The 16644-nt window shown below is 43.1% G+C and overlaps 1 protein-coding gene across 3 annotated transcripts in view; it reads right to left on the reverse strand.

Annotated features, from left to right (window-relative positions):
- The window catches only part of HEPH (hephaestin), a 33393-nt gene that overhangs the window by 16127 nt on the left and 622 nt on the right, over positions 1-16644 (reverse strand). The window contains exons 1-11 of one of the 3 annotated variants that reach the window (XM_030574773.1): positions 16276-16450; positions 13653-13724; positions 11068-11282; positions 8234-8478; positions 7195-7407; positions 6485-6664; positions 5792-6046; positions 4974-5142; positions 3596-3735; positions 2338-2469; positions 1453-1664 (exon numbers count right to left, since the gene is read on the reverse strand). In XM_030574773.1, the coding sequence (XP_030430633.1) occupies positions 1453-1664; positions 2338-2469; positions 3596-3735; positions 4974-5142; positions 5792-6046; positions 6485-6664; positions 7195-7407; positions 8234-8478; positions 11068-11243 (1722 nt within the window). In that variant the 5' untranslated portion in view covers positions 11244-11282; positions 13653-13724; positions 16276-16450. Of the gene's footprint in view, positions 1-1452; positions 1665-2337; positions 2470-3595; positions 3736-4973; positions 5143-5791; positions 6047-6484; positions 6665-7194; positions 7408-8233; positions 8479-11067; positions 11283-13652; positions 13805-16275; positions 16451-16644 lie in introns of those variants that run through there. The other 2 variants (XM_030574771.1, XM_030574772.1) reach the window with 2 other exon arrangements.

The following is a 16644-nucleotide window of genomic DNA, read 5'->3' on the forward strand; positions in this document are numbered from 1 at the left end:
ACCTTTAGCAAAAACGGGACTGTTTTCAACTTAGCATGAAAATGATTTTAAGTATTTTCAATTTTATGGTGAATTTTTCACACACTTCTGTCATAAACAGATTGTGAAGGGTTAATGTCTCTGCTACCTGTAAAGGGTTACAAGCAGGGAACTGAACACCTGACCAGAAGACCAATCAGAAGACAAGATACTTTTAAATTTGAGTGGAGGGAAGTTTTTGTGTGTGTTCTTTGTCCATTGTGGGTTCTTCTCTCGGAGGGTCTGAGAGAGACCAGACATTACTACAGGCTCTCTAAATTTCTTTTCTAATAGTAAGTAAAAACAGGCAGTTTAGGTTTTTTTGATTGTTTTTCTTTATTTGCAACTGTGGATCTGGCTGGTTAACTTTTATATGTGTAGTTGCTGGAAATATTTTGATTTGTATTGTACTGGGGGGAAAGTCTCTTTCTGGTGTCTGTAAGCTATAGGACCCTGTAATATTTACATCTTGAAGTTACAGAGATAATTCTTTACTTTTTCTTTCTTTTATTAAAAGATTTCTTTTTAGAGAACCTGCTTGATTTTGTTTTGTTTCCCTTGTTTTAGTCCAGGGGATTGGGATTACTCACCAGGACGGGTGGGAGGGAGATGGGAGGGGGAGAGATAGAATCTCTCTTTGTTTTCCTTGAATCTGTTTGCCTCTTTGTGGAAGGGAAGGGAGATGCTTCTCTGTATGGTGATTTAAAAGGTTGGATCAGTATCTCTCAGGATAGCCCAGGGAGGGAAATTCTGGGAGGGGGAAAGGTGGGAGAATGGTTTATTTCTCCTTGTTTTAAGAACCCAAGGGATCTGGGTTCTTGGGTCCCCAGGGAAGGTTGGGGAGGTCAGAGTGCCCAAAACACTATATTTTTGGGTGGTGGCAGGGCTATCGGATCTAAGCTGGTAATTAAGCTTAGAGGATTCAGGTGCTAGTATCTCATTTTCTGAACTCTAAGGTTCAGATCTGAGAAGGAATGCTATGATAACTTCTCATTAATAATAGGAAGAAGAGGAAGAAAAAGAATAGGGCATTCTGCCCTACATATATTAGAACAAATGTATCACTGTGTAATCCCATAACTGTCAGCATACGGTCAGACCAAGAATTTTGACAAAATCCACCTAAATGCAAAACATTTCCCTTCCCCTTAAATTAAACCCCAAGATTAGATTAGTCAAAGACTAGTCAAATATCCCAGGAATCCAATGTGTTAGGCTTCTCTCATAAGGCACTTTGATGCATGATGTCGGCATGGTTGAGGCAGCGCAGATATTCTGCCTAGAAGCTTTTATTCTAATCTGTGGGCCTCCCTCACCCATGTATTTTTAATTATATTTCAGTTACTAAGGTTTTACTGGGGTCTCCTGTCTCCAGTTATTTCTTCACCACAGGATGAAGAGCCTGAATCATTGCAGTGGGAGAGTTGACTGTACCTGCTTGTTGCTAGTGTTGAGAGTCCCAGGTCTGCAGATTACCAGAGGGCCCACTAAGCCGGAACTGGTATCTCGGATGGGATTTATCGCAGAGGAGTACATCCAGGTCAGGCAAGGAGGGTCACTGGCAGTGGGTCCAACGTGCTGTGGTACAGTCCAGTGGTATGTGAAGTTATTGAGAGGCTCAACGGAAGCCCCATTCCATGACAGACCTTTAAAACACAAGATGCTGATATGTATTCATGCATACAGCCCCTTTTGCAAGCTTTGCAGCATTTCAGTGTCATCTGCTACTGTGATTCATTTCACTCACCACCAAAGGACAGCCACCTCCGGGGTAGAATGGAGCAGTCATTATATGTCTCAGAAATACAGTAGGGGCATATTTACATATTACTGGACATACGTGTGGGCAAATTTATTGTAGGTATCATGACAGAAGTGGGCCTGATGGCATGAAATAAAAAAATATATCCAATTAAATCCTCAGGAGAATTTTGGTAGGTGGAATATAGCTACCCAAATTACAGTGTGACCAGGGATATATCTCTGCTCTTGAAACAAGTGTCATGGGATCTTTAGGGGCCAGAAATGGTCAGCACCATGATTTCATCTCTCCTCCAAGAGATAGTACCTCCAGCACCACCACCTCTGTGGTGCCATGCTGGGCAGTGGTTCAGTGATAGGTCAAAAGGAAGAACATCCCCTCCTGCATCACCAGCCCCACTACTCATGGTACACTAGCCGAGCAGGCCTCGCTTTGCTCAGCTAGTGAGGTTGGAGAGGACCACTACCCAATGAGGTGTGACTGCAGAATGTGGAACCATACCACAGGTGTTGTCACTGCCTCAGTTTAGAAAGAGGGGGTGGGATGAAATAACAAACCATCGTGGTACAGCGTTCCTTCCCACTTCTTTCCATAAAGCACACCATGGGGCTGGATACTGAAGGGCCAAGAGGCTTTGTTAGCAAATGTCACCAAGACAGTGTCTCCCACTTCAGCTTTTATCACTGGACCTACACATAGAGAGAGAGTGGGGGGGGGATAATGAAGTGATTTCCAAGATAGCCTGCTTTATCCAGTTATCAATGGCCATTTTCTACCCAGAGTTCACAGCCACAGATGACTAACAAAAATGGGCATAGCAGAAGCACCAGCTTTCTGGTTTTGGCCATGCTAAGTAGGACTGCTGGCCCTTTGGGCAGACTGGCATTCAGGGCAGGGATGGGGGAACTATTTAAGGTAAAATAGCTTGAAGTTTGACTGAGAGAATTCAGTGAAGTGGTTATTCCAGGCCCAAAAGGCTGGGATTAAATGGGAGGGAGAGGGAGAGCTACCCCCTTCTCCTTAGCTGGTGCAGTTATTTCTGTCCTGTTCCTACTCACAACTCCCTGATCCTACTTTAAATCAATGACCAAAGCTCCACTGACTTCAGTGGGACCGGATCAGGCCTTTCGTCTCCCTAATGGCCTCTGTGAGAACTAACCCCAACCAGCCAGACTAATCAATCTATTAATTCATCTCATCTCATCTACTCTACTCTACTCTGATCTATCACATGCCTGTTGTATCTCACACCAGAATATTATCTAGGCATCAAATGCTCAAATTATAGACAGTACTAAAATTTATTCAAAGGAATTAATGCTGTGCCCCTCCATGCATGATTCATTCGCTCTCCAAGTCCCACGCCTTTTGTCTCAGCATTATCTGATCACACAGAGCACTGCCAGCTCCTCCTCGGAAGAAGTTTCTAAGCAGAAAGTGGGGTTTGCATTGTGTCGTGAAGATGCAGTCAGAAACACATAATCAGAAGCTCAGTCAGACCAGCTCTTTGCTATGATTGTTTAGTTAGAGATAGGGGTATAATGTGTTCCTTGCCCCTTCCTGGTTGCTTCCAAAGGTGGTTGTGCCAGAACAATACTGGGTCCCCATCAATCACAAGATCACCTCATCGCCCCCCAGTATTGGTCTTCCTTGCTCTAAAGAGCTGCATTGTAATGTCATGCAGGAAACACCTCCACCACAGAAGTTATTACTCCTAGGAATTATGGGACAGTGCCAGCCAATCAGCATTTTTGGTGCTGATAGATCATTCTAGAAGGTGCTGTAAGAGGGTTTATGTTGCCAGACAATCCCTACCAAGTATCCCAAGATGCGTCTCTTCTTCTGACCGTTTTTTTTCTACCCGGAACGTTGAATCAGTATATTCCACATACTTGGCCTTCCAGTAGGTTCCCCCAATCCGGCTGGTGCTATGCTTGAAGAACTGCTCAGAAGAGCTAAACACAGAGAACAAATTTCATGTCCTTTTACAAAAAGGCAAATTCCCCTGCCCCCATCAGGGCAGTGACAGCAGCAGCTCTCAGCTCTGCAGCCCTTCAAACTGAGTCAAAACCTCTGATTTTGAAAACCCAGCAGTGCCAAGTATAATAATGCCATTAGGTAGCACTTTTCATCCAGGAGTGTGACAAAGCCCTTTACAAACTGATAGACAGACTTTACGTAGGGATCAGCTCACTCTTCCCAGGAATGCGGCCCACTCTCTGGTGGAACATGGACGCTGTTTAATAGTTATACAGCAATTCTGTACAACAGTTTGGGGTCAGGATGTACAGAATAGTATATCCAAATGAAACTGCAGTACTGACTCAAAGGGAAAGATGCCCTCTATTGAATCAACACCACTTCAACAACACTTTCCATGGAGGTCTTAGGAAAGCACTATGAGAATTGGGATGTTTTGGGTAGTGTCAATCCTAACTCTAAAAGAAACACACATGAAATGAAAAGAAACTAAGCCCCTCCCCTGCATTCCAAAATGTGCCCTCCAGGAGAAGCAGCAGAGTCTAGTGGAGAGAGCACAGAGCCTGGGACTCTTGAGATCCAACCATGGCTCTGCTACTGGCTCAGTGTGTGGTGGGCAAGTCACTTAACCACTGTGCATTTCAAGTTTTCCCATGTGTAAAAAATGGCCATGACATTTACCACCTCCCAGGGATGGGTGTGAGAATTCATTAGTTTCTATTTGCAATGTGTTCTGAAAATATTAAACACACTTATATATGTTAAATATTATTTCAGCTGTTCGGAATGAAAGTATGTAAAACTCTCAAGAGAGCTCTTCATTTCAATTGCTCTGCATTTGCTGCTAGATTTCACATAGAAGGCTAGATGGAAGCTCAGTGTAAATCTGTAGTCCACTTATGCCACCCTGTGTCTGCCACGAGACTTGCTTTTTTAATCGTACCTATATTCTTTTATCAAACTTGCAGGCTTCTTGCTAAATCAGGTACAGTGAGTAGAGACGGAACTTGGAGGCAACTGCGCTGTGTCCCTCAACCATACAGTATGCTGGGACACTTGGAAGCTTTGTGAATGTATGTTATGTGAATTGCATGTTAAACCATTCTGTTGAAAAAGGTGTTCCAAATTTCCTTGAGAGAGTTTCTGTCAAGCTCGTATTCCAGACAATGGCTACAGATTTAATATAGTGCCTTGCATGCAAAAACCCTCTTACCTGCCTGGCTCCTGCAGACTTTTCCCAGTGCTCTGGTCAAGCCCCGAGGGTCCATAATTCCACTGTATTTCCTTTGCAGCTATATAGTATTTCCGAACTGTCCCATTCATGGAGGACTCCGGAGTTTTCTGAGAACACTGTCTGACTTCATAGACCGCTTCCATTCCAGCTGCACATGGGAGAAGCAAATGCACACTTAACTCCTGTCTGCCATTCTGAATGGAAGGCAGACAGGGGACCTATTTCTACAGTGCACCACCCATTCCCTTTGCACAAGTCACTGAGCCCGGTTGTCCCAAATTGTGCATGGCTGGAAGCGAGCGTTTAGGCAATTGCTTCACATGGGAGAGTTTTCTTTTCCAGCGGGCATGGGTTCCTACCATAAATACAAGACATTGCATTAGGGTGGTCGGTGGACAAAAATAGCCCTCAGCCACCCTCATGTGTACCATATAGGTACAGCCTGGAGAGACTACAGGTCCCAGCATGCAGTGCTCCACTTTGATGTAAAGCGCCTTCTGCAGCACCACCAGGTGCTCCAGTCCTGTGATATTCAGTTCTGAACAAGAGATGTCACATCTGTAATCCCTGTAGGCTGCACCTGCATATTAAAGACCAGGATGGCTGTAACTCACAAGTTTTATGCAATATAGGAGGAGCCATCAGATCAAACCATTGATTACCCAGCAGGGGAAGTCCTTTTACCATGGGACATTGCCCACAAGACTGGTCTGCTTCATCCCGTAGTGTCAAGGGGCCACAGTGGGGAAGTGAATGGGGGCCACAGGGTACAGGACAGATTCCAGACTGTGCCTTACCTTGCAGGTGATTGTTGACCTGACAGCTCAGAAGCCATCTCCCGTTGTTACTGGGGATCATGTCAGCTGTAACAAAAGTGGCTGGAAAGAGGCTGGCCACGTCGGATCTGTGGCCTCTGATGGTGAGTGTCTGTCCATGGAAGAAGGCTGTGTGAACGTCAGTCTCACTGCCCATCCCAAAGAGGTGCCATGCCACGTGATCCCCAGCACACATTGTCATCTCAGGCAGGTTCCCATACACATAACCATTAATAGCTGTAAAACCAAGTGAAACAGAAGCAGAGATCAGGAAGGGGGTGGAGGTAGGTTTCACAGTTCCATCCTGCAGGTCTCATTATAGAAACATGGGACATTCAGAAAACAGGTCTCAGCAGAACACCTTTCCCTTCTCCTGCCCAATCCCGGTGAGCCTGCTTCCATAAATCATTTTCTAACATGGATCTTATTCTCGACGTCAGATTAATGGCCACACGTTCACTGAAGGTAAAAGCCAAAACCCTGACAAAAATTATGGTTGTTTTGATGGTGCTGATATGGCTGCCCCTATGATGGGGCATCTTTCAGCACAAGGTCTTACTGGCTTCTCAAACTATCCCTGCACACATCAGATGAGACTGCACTTCGGGGTATCAGGGAAGGAGCTCCCCAGGCATAGACTGACTGGGCAAAGCCAGTGTGAAAGGTGACACCCACCATGCATTCTGTTGCTCACTTGGAACTCCTCATCTTCCTTATCAACAGATTCTGGGTCTGTGCAGAATGATGCAATATTCTCATCCAGGTGCCAGCTCAGGTTCTCATCAATCACGCAGAACATGAGAAAGAAATCAAGGTCCACGTCATGCCGTCTTTGAGATGTGCCAGTCAGAGCTCCTAGGGTCAGAGAGACGATGAGTGATTTTCCAGCCCAGACTATCACTGAGGTGTGCCAATGCACCTCACCGTAGACCTGTAGTACTCCCTGCTATTCCATTCCTAAATTCCAATGCATTTCACTTCTGATTTACAGCAACCCCTGCGCTCCTGAATCTTTCAATAGTGTTGTCACACTTGTTGAAATCCTGTAGGGTCTGGAGGAGGTTTGAGGGCTTTGTTTTTCTTTTTCTTTCTTTCTTTCTTTCTTAATATGTACAAATGGGGTCTTGAATAAGATCCCTGCACTAATTTCCACTTGTGCATTTGAACTGATCCACAGAGCTTAGAAGTTAATATACTAACTCTCTAAACCACAAAGAAAGAACAATTAGAATCAATCTAGAAATTGAGAACTATCTCAGATTACATATAAGTTCCACGTGAACTAGAGAGCTGTCTAACAAAGCATCACTGCTTGCGGTACCATAAGTGAGATCGTTGCAAAGTCTTCAGTATGTGTCTGAGCTGTCTTTCCCTTGAGGTTTTACCTTCTTTGCATGTCAGTAATGGCCCAATCAACCCAGAAGCAATGTCCTTTGGTGCATCAGTGTGAGAGTGGTAGACCCAAGTCAAGCAGGTTGGGTCATCAGCCACCGGGCTGTGATCTTCAGGGACAGTCCAAGTATATGTGTGATTCCCTCCTGGTGGAACAGCATCATCCTTCTTATGATCCTGTGAGGACTCATCGGGGTACAGGGACCCTGGAATAATTGAGCAATCACAGCATCCATTCAATTTTGGCAGAGAGTATATAACATACAAACATGTACTGCATTTCTCATACTAGATACAGCACAGACAGCTGCAAGTTACTTTTACCACTTCTGTAGCACCTTTCAAATTAAGATTCACATCACGTAAGTAATATAATCATCATTTTTCCAATGGGCAAATTGAGGCACAGGAAAGTTGTTAAGTGACTTTGCCCAGTATGCTGGTGGCCGAACCAGAAAGGTGACTCATGGTCCCATGTTCTAAAAATTGCTTCTTTATATTCTCATTGGAAAATAGAGAACTGTGCTAAGTTTCAGTTCAAATCAAATCTGCAGTACCCCAGAAATAGTTCCTTTCTCAATTCTCTGGGACTGTTTCAAACAGTGATTCTCTGTTCTCATATTCTATCATTTCTGTGGCACCTACAAGATTCATCACATTAAAGACATCTAAATATGCATCGCTCTATAATATAAACATTTATTAGCTACTAGCTTGCTGATCCTCAGCTGCTGTATTCAGGCAATGAGAGTGTTACTAAGACTGTGTTCTTTAGGAAGGAATGTAGACATTCTGTTCAAGAGTTCATGTTTGGAAAAAGTGCATCCATCTCAGGTGGTACTGTAATGCTTAGGAACCCGATAACCCTGCTTCCGGTGGCATTGCTAAAAGCCTACCTAACTATGCCAGTTTTCCAGGTGATACTGCTTTGAGCCAGTCCAAACAAGACCCCTTCTCAGCTGGTTTTGTTTTCCTATATACTCCTAAATTCACAGTGAGAAAACTGAATCAACTCAGCAGGGACTCATTTACCTTCTGAGTCCTTCTTGTAGAAGACGCCATGAGGATGGACCGTGTGTGGCCGGTTGGCAAAGTTTTTTAGGTGCACGATAATGGTGTCACCCACTTCTGCTCGTATGATGGGCCCAAGAAATCCCAGCCAGGCAGGTTTGGGGATCTCTCTTGCATACGTGGAGTCTGAGTATTGCTTATACACAGATTTTTTGTAAGTGCTTCCCACCCTGTCCTTGCTAGACTGGAGGAATGTAGAGGCTTCTCTGTTAAATTCAAAACAGGATAACAGATCGTGAATAATGTGCCATCTACCACAGCTGCATAACATGGGGAGTAGTGATAACAGGGACACCTAATGTAGCTCGCTCAGCTGACTCCTAGAGTCTCTGCTGTGCCAGTGCTCTATCTCTACTCCTAATCCAGCATCGTGCTTCCTCTTCCAGGACCCTATGGCAATGCTGGGAATGCAATCCGACTGGACAATAACACTGGCCTCGCTACTTGTCCGGTTTTGAGTGTTGTAAAATATGAGAGGAACTGACACAATGTAATAGATCAGCACATCAGACCATCTAGTCTGAGACTCGGTCTCTGGCTACGGTCAGTGCTGAATGCTTCAGGGGAAGACCTGACACAGTCCCCCTAAATGTATTTAACTGTGGATGCTATACAATGGTGGGATGGGAGGAAATTTTTTTCTTATCTTGTGATCATTTTATGCACTAAAGAATGAATGTTGAGAGCCCAAGTGATTGTTATCCTACCTATTGTTCTAGTCCTTTAAATCTAGTGCAGACTGGAGCTATGCTCTGTGAGTTGCAAGGGGGAAAAAAATCTCCTGAGCTCTCTCACAAAGACTGACAAAAGAAAAGAAGGTGAGGTTCTAGTCAAAAGCCAATGTGAAATATTACTGGAAAGAGTAGTCAGCTGAGACTGATGTGTCCACAACACATATCTAACCTTCAGAGTTTAAACCTCTTACAAGTGTCCAATGGTCAATACAACTGTGGATTGTTTGTTTTTTTTCTTTCCTTTCCTACTAGATGATAGGTGAATCTTGACTCAAGTACTAATGTGTCAGGTCATGGACGGTGAAGATATTTTTTCCTAGGCGTCATCATTGCTGCAGCAATAAAAATAGTCCTGGCACATGGGCAAATAGAAAAACTGTTCTGTATGGGCTCAGTGCTGTACCTCTGAAGTCAACCCCGAACTTTGTCACTCACTGTAACAGAGCAGGGTGGAGCTGTAGGTATGCAGCTCAGAGCTGCACCACATCCAGAGTCACTCCTACAGCCAGCTCTTCTATGTAGCAGGGCCAGAGCAGATGTTTTAAAAAGGGATAAGAGAACTTACATTTTATGAAATCTTATAAATATTATATAATATAGTGTAATAAGTGGTAGCTCTTATTTAGCACTTTTCATCTCAAAGTGCTTTATGAAGGAGGTTGGTATCATTATCCTTGTTTTAGAGGCCCAGGGAGGGAAAGGGACATGCCCAAGGTCACCTGGCAAAAAACACAGACACACACACATATATACACTTTCTCTCTCTCTCTCAAAAGGTTGAAGCTGTTTCCAATTCAAAATGAAAAGCCCTGACGCTCTTTCAGTAGTTTTTGTGATTTATTTTATCCCCCTCCCCCCCAAAAAAAATTCAAAATGTGTCTGAAAAATATTGACATTTTGCCAGCCTGATGCATGTGTGATCTAAATAGTTATAGAAAAAAATCTGTTTATTGCAAATTTGGTTTCATTTTCAAACCTAGGCCATATTTTCAACTAAAAAACTTTTCCTTCAAAAAATTTTAACTAGTTTTATTATTTATTTCCCTGTAGAAATGAGTTCCACAGACTAATTCTATGTTTAATCTCAGTGACTGTCTCTTTGTTCCTGTATTATTATGAGAGAAGGTGAATAGAAACAAAAGATTTACCCTCTCTAAAATATTCATTATTTTATATGTATTTTCCATTATGTCCCCACTTATTTGTCTTCTTTATAAACTAAATAGTCCCAACGTATTAAATATCTCCATATATGAAAATCTTTCCAGGCCTCTGATCATTTTTGTTGCCTTTCTCTGAACCATTTCTATTTCTGCTATATGCTTTTTTAAATAAGTGATCCAATTGTACAAAGAATTCATGGTGACAGTGTAGCACCAGGAAATGGATTTTATTTACCATGAAAAATTTCAACAGGAAATGCACAATTTTCATTTTCAGAGAATGTTTTTTCAGAATTTTTCTTAAGTTGTGATTTAAAAGACTTGGTTTGGTTTGGTTTATTTTTTTGCTTTCGAAAACCAGAAACCAAATATGGTGGTTTTTTTATTACCAAAAACCAATTTTTTCTCAGTTTTCAGGCTGTTGGGTTTTCAACAAAATGCTGAACATTTTTGATGAAAACATAAGCTTTCTTGCAAAAAATTCCACTTAATCAAAAAGGTATTTTTTTGTCACAATACATTTTTGATCAGTTCTAACCGCCAGTGTACATAATGGTATAAAATTCTCAGGCTTCAAGGCACATAAACAGATCACCTGCTAGGGTCAGCAAGAAATAAATCCTATGATACAGCATCGTGCAATAAGGTGCATTCTAAAGGGTTTGCACTTTCCTCAGAAGCATCTGGAATTGGTCAATGTATATTGGACTACATTGATCATTGGCCTATCCCAATGCAATAATTTCTATGTTCCTACGATAAAAACAGGTTAACCATTAAGCCAATAAAGATCAGATATGTGACAACATCAACTGCTTGCTAAATAAAACTTCTTGCATAAACCTCTGGAGCCATTTGCTTTTTTTTAGACTCAAATACTTATAGTTGTTAAACATACGGGTCATCTTTAATGCTTCGGCCTGTGATTATGTTCTTCCCTGTTGGAGCATAATTCCATTCCACCTCACAGATACCCAGGTAATAGACTCTGGTGGCACCTTCAGCAAAGATGGGCAGCAGCAGCAAATGAAGGAAAAACAGAGACTGAGGCAGCAGTTGCCGACAAGATTCCATCCCAGCTCGAGGTAAAGGCTCTTCAGGAGCAGGCAACTGCTTTTTTGGAAAAGAAACAAACAAAAAGAGTCTGGAGTAATGGGACAACAAGCAGGCTTTGATTCTCATAACTTAGTCCTAGGCAGTGTGGTTTGAAGGTCCAGGATGTTCTGAGAACATGGGGAGGAATCAACATGTAAAAACTTCTGGGGTCACCATTTAATTATACCAGAATGAATGGGAAAATTACAAGGATTCTCAGCTCCCATGCTTCAAGCATAAGGTAGTCACTGGCTCCAGGATGAGAAAAAAAATTCTCCACCCCCTCATCCCCCCCCCCACACACACCTTGGTCTATTAACATACAACAAAGTGTACTGAAGGAGTTATACCTTCCTCAACAGCATCTGACACTGGCAACTGAAGGAGACAGAGCAATGGACTATGGACGATTGGCTTGTCCTACTGGGGTAATTCCTATCAGGTGGAGAAAGTCAAGGCATGCCAAGCCTATCTCTCATGCTGACCTAGCCAATTTTCTCAACTTTCATTGGATCGTATTCTTCTAAACTGCTTGTTCTGTAGTTTTGCGTCATGTTGCTGCACACTGTAAAACATCTACTGTGCTCCACTGTCGGTGTTTGTACTGCTATGGTGGGTTAAGTGGTCCTTGTAAATCTGTTTCTAATATGCTTTGGGGTCCTTCTGAATAAAAAGCACTATAGGTTATCATTGCCTTTACTAGCCCTCCAACTATCTCTTGTGCTAACATAGAGAGCTAATGGATAGAATCCTGAACCAATTCATCTGTCTCCAGAAATTAATGGTAACTGTCAGAAGTGATTGTTAATAAATCCCAGATAGTCATTCAGTTTACAAGGCTGAGCTTTTCACTGCTGGGTACGCAACCTGGAAAACCCCTCTTTGTGGTAAACCCAAATGTGTGAACTGTTCCCGCACATTCCTCTGCTCCAACTGAGAGCAGTCTCTGAACTCGTGAGAAATTTCTACTCTACAATCCAATAATATGTAAATCTTATATTGTTTTTCATCAGTAGCTTTCAAAGTGCCTGGCAAAGGAGATAAGTATCATACCCATTTTACAGATGGGGAAACAAAGGCAAAGAGAAGTGAAATATCTTTCCCATGGCCTCCCAGCATGCTACCAGCAGAGCTAAGACTGAACAAAGATCTTGTGCTACTGCTCCATCCGCTAAGCCACACTTAAGGTAACTATTAACTACTTGGAAATGAAAGGACTGTGTTTACATACACTCGTGCTGTTCTTTAAAATAGATTTCAAACCAATTTGTCAACTAAACTGTACATGTGTTATTCAACACACACACAAATGTCATGCTGAATAGAGAGAGGCAGCGGTGACCAGCCAAGAGAAGGAATAGATGGTGTATGTAGCTGGATTAGCTTGAAACCTCTTACTCTATTAACATTGATCAAGGAGAAAGGGTAATCTGTTGACTCATCTAAGAAGTGGCTCATTAGCCACCTGGATATAAACGAGGTGGCAGTGGCTATCTAGGGGAGAGGATTTCTGGGATGTGATTCGGCAGTTCTAAAGGGATACTTAAGAGCAGTCAAAGGTGGAGTGAAGGTTTGGTCTAATCTTTATATTTAGTTCACAAAATCAGATTCCAGAAAGAGGGTGAGTTTGGACTTGATATCAAATATGAATAGTGGTTTTAAAGCAGATTTGGAAAGGAGTCGCTTACAGGTGGGTCACTTGTTCTAGAAACCCAATATGACAGCATTAGCTGGTTTACTGAATACATTTTACTTACATGGATGTCCACCTAAAACTAAACTTCCAGTGAATTGTCCAGCCCTAATGCAAAAACCTGAAACAGAATCTTTTGACGTTGAAAGAAAGATCCTAAAAAGAGAGGCAAAGACCAGGTCAGGAGCAAAGTAGGGGTTTGATTCAGGATACTACACTTTCCTGTGCTCCATTTCTATGAAATGGTAAAGCAGATTATTTCAACTCAGATTCATAGGGCCTGATTCTGCTATCACTCGTACCTATTTTACCATGGTGCAACTCCATTGGCTTGTAAGGAGTTATTCCTGACTTTACACTGGTGTCAAAAAATCAGAATTGGGCCTATGAACTAACAGAGAGAAAACAGACGTTTCAACTCCCTTATTCTAATCACCTCTGAAATAGATAAATCTGTTTAGACACTAAAACATACATTAAACATCTTAAAGCCAAACATTGTTCTCTGATACTATAAGAAATGCATATAAAGGAAGAAAACTACTATTCTTTACTTCTCTCCTTGTGGCATGTGAAACTCCATATTATCAAGTTAAACCAGTCGCTGTCTTGACTGTCACACTTCCACCACTAAGAAACCTCTACCCAAGAAAAAGAAGAAAGTATTAAATTAACTTATCTGCTGTTTTACTTACTCTGTTGAGCTGGGTTAGAAACAGGCAATGTTGAATGGGTTAGTCATTGCTGAGACTCTCTTCTTTAAAAGCCTAAAGCATTGTAGAAATAATGAACCTGGAAATATCAATATATGCAGAGGGGGCAAAGTCTAGGTTGTAAAAAAGGGAGATGCCTAGCCGTTAATTGATAGGTCTGAGCTGTGGGTTGTCTCAGGAACATACTAGACACTGAATAGTCACAATGCGAGCAGCCTGACTGGCTATATTCAGGTCACAAATACTATAGAAATGCCCCACTTAGGCATCACCTGTAATTAGGGCTGTCCCAAATTCACAGTCCACTTTAATAAATTTCATAGTCATAGGATTTCAAAAATTTGAAATTTCATGGTGGTGTAACTGTGGGGATCCTGATCCAAAAGGTCCCAAGGCTATTGTAGGGGAGTTGTGGTATTGCCACTTTTATTTCTGCACCACTGTTGGCAGCAGCACTGCCATCAAAGCTGGGTGGTCAGAGAGCGGTGGCTGCTGGCTGAGCACCCAGCTCGACAGCGAACGCTGCTGCCAACAGCAGCATGGACATGAGGGTGGCATGGTATGGTACTGCCACCCTTACTTCTGTGCTGCTGCTGGAAGTAGGTCTGACCTGGCCCTGGGAGCAGCTCATGCAAGACTTACTCTTCCCCTGCCCCCCTGCAGCCCAGCTGGAACTAGCAGCTGGAGCCTTGTAGGAGCGCCTGGCTGGGGTGCCTCCCCCACACCCAGAGCTCAGGGGGAGAGCAGGGGTGTTAAAGAAGCCTTGAACTGGCTGTGTGTATCGGGTGGGGATGGTGTGATCACTAGGTGATTGCCCATGTTGCCCACCCATAAGGCTAGCTCTGCCTCCCCACCCCACAAATGATGCCTTCAGAGCTGGGTTCCAGGACAGTAGCCACCGCTCTCCGGCTGCCCAGCTCTGAAGGCAACTCAGAAGTAAGAGTGGCAATACTACAACCCACTTACAATAGCCAGATTTCACAGGGGAGACCATATATTAGAGTCTGTGGCACTTTTTTCATGGCTGGGAATTTGGTAGGGGCCTACACATAATTTAAAAATAATATCTGCACATCAATGTTTGTTTTTGCTTTCAGCTTTTAAAAGCTACCGCAACCTCTCCATATGGCACCATATCTGAGGATTAATTATGAAACAGGAAACCAGGTATGTATTTTTTATGGCAGGGAGGAAACAAATTGTATTAATATAGTTAATTACATGCTAGGAGAAAGGCAATGCAGATAACAGATACCACACAGTAGACACTCCGTTCTTTTTTTCTCTTTCTCTTTCTCATGCTTTCATTCAGAGGCCAACTGGGTACTGGGGCCTCTTCAACTTTGCCCCTCATTCATCATTCCTGCTTTGCTCTCAGGTGCCCTGGCATGATGACTCTCCATCTGAGGACTGGACAGCACTGCTTGTAGAAAAGCCGGTTAAACTGTTTTTGTGTCTTGGCCAGAGGAGGATATCACTTCAGAGTGATAGGGAGTTGAGCATACTGCTCTCTCCACAAGGCTCTAAGCCTAGGAACATCTGAAGAAGTGGGTTTTTTACCCATGAAAACTCATGCCCAAATAAATCTGTTACTCTTTAAGGTGCCACTGGACTCCTTGTAGCCTATGAACAGGAATTCATATGTGATCTCCATTGGGGCAGGGGAGTATATATCCCTTGGAGTCAGCCTATAACTGCTTTTAATACAAGGATTTTATATAAAATATACAAATGCATGTACTTGTTAAATGCCTCAGTGGGTCCCAGTGTGCTAAATTAATTTGCTGCAAGCAACAGAAACAATTATATTAATAATGCACATTAACCTGGGCAGCTGGGACTAAGTAACCTGGTACTTCAGCTACAAAAACACAGGCTTCTACCACTTGAGCTGTCGGAACTCCCTTAGCTAATGCTAGTAATGGGTCCCAGAACCGTGTTTTTAAATTAATTCCCTAGCACAGCCTTGGCTGCAGAACATGAGGGAAATAGTATAGCTTAATAGAGAAACTACAGATGTAGAGAATTCAAATGCTGATAAGGCTAGAAATTTTTATAAGATTTGTCTACCATTGCAACTGCAGATTTGCTGACTCCTGTCCTAATTATGTCTATAAAAACAGACCTATTAGAAAAGAGCTGGCAGGGTTGTTTCATTGGTGAAGCTCAAAAAGTTCTCTTGCTTCATCTCTGCACTGCAGCTAGACTCAGCCCAAAAAGAACATACCCGTGAGATGTGCAGTATTGCTAACTGTAAGTGCTGAAAAGTCGTAATTCAGTCCTCCAAAAATAATCCAACCAAAATTGGCAACGATAGAGGCTATCTAGTAGATCAAGTCCCATTCAAAATCCCGTTGGAGGAAAAAGTTGTGCCCACCTTATAATGTTTAGTCCACTGGTTAGAGTACTTACCTGGGAAGTGGGAGATCCAGAATCATACCACCCACAGCAACAGGCGGGGGGATTTGATCAAGGGTCTGTCCCCCCACCTCTCAGGGGAGGTCCTCTAGCCACTAGGCTAAAGCCTATAAGGAGTGTAGCACCACTGCCACTACCTCCTCCTGCTGTTTTGTATGGAGTGAGGCAGCTGCCCTTGAAAACATACCTACTGCACCTAAGCTGCCTGACTCCAGCTGCTGGATTCTTCTGTGTGAAAGGCTAAGCGGAGATAGGCTTAGCACACACCCCGCTCCTTGGCATTGCCCTTTGATGAGGTTAGGCGGCTTGCCAGGCAGTTTAGATATGCCGGCTTTGTGGATTGCATTCCTAGGAGCCTGTCTCTCCCCATCTGCTGTAAAGGGAGCCCAGGTGCCTAACTAGGGTGACCAGACAGCAAGTGTGAAAAATTGGGACGGGGGGGGTTAAGTTTCTATATAAGAAAAAGCCTCAAATATCAGGCCTGTCCCTACAAAAGCGGGACATCTGGTCACCCTACACCTAACTCAGGACTGCGTGTGGCTCTCGCGGTAGCTGC

Source organism: Gopherus evgoodei, chromosome 9 (assembly GCF_007399415.2).
Source record: "Gopherus evgoodei ecotype Sinaloan lineage chromosome 9, rGopEvg1_v1.p, whole genome shotgun sequence".
Taxonomy (NCBI): Eukaryota; Metazoa; Chordata; order Testudines; family Testudinidae; genus Gopherus; species Gopherus evgoodei.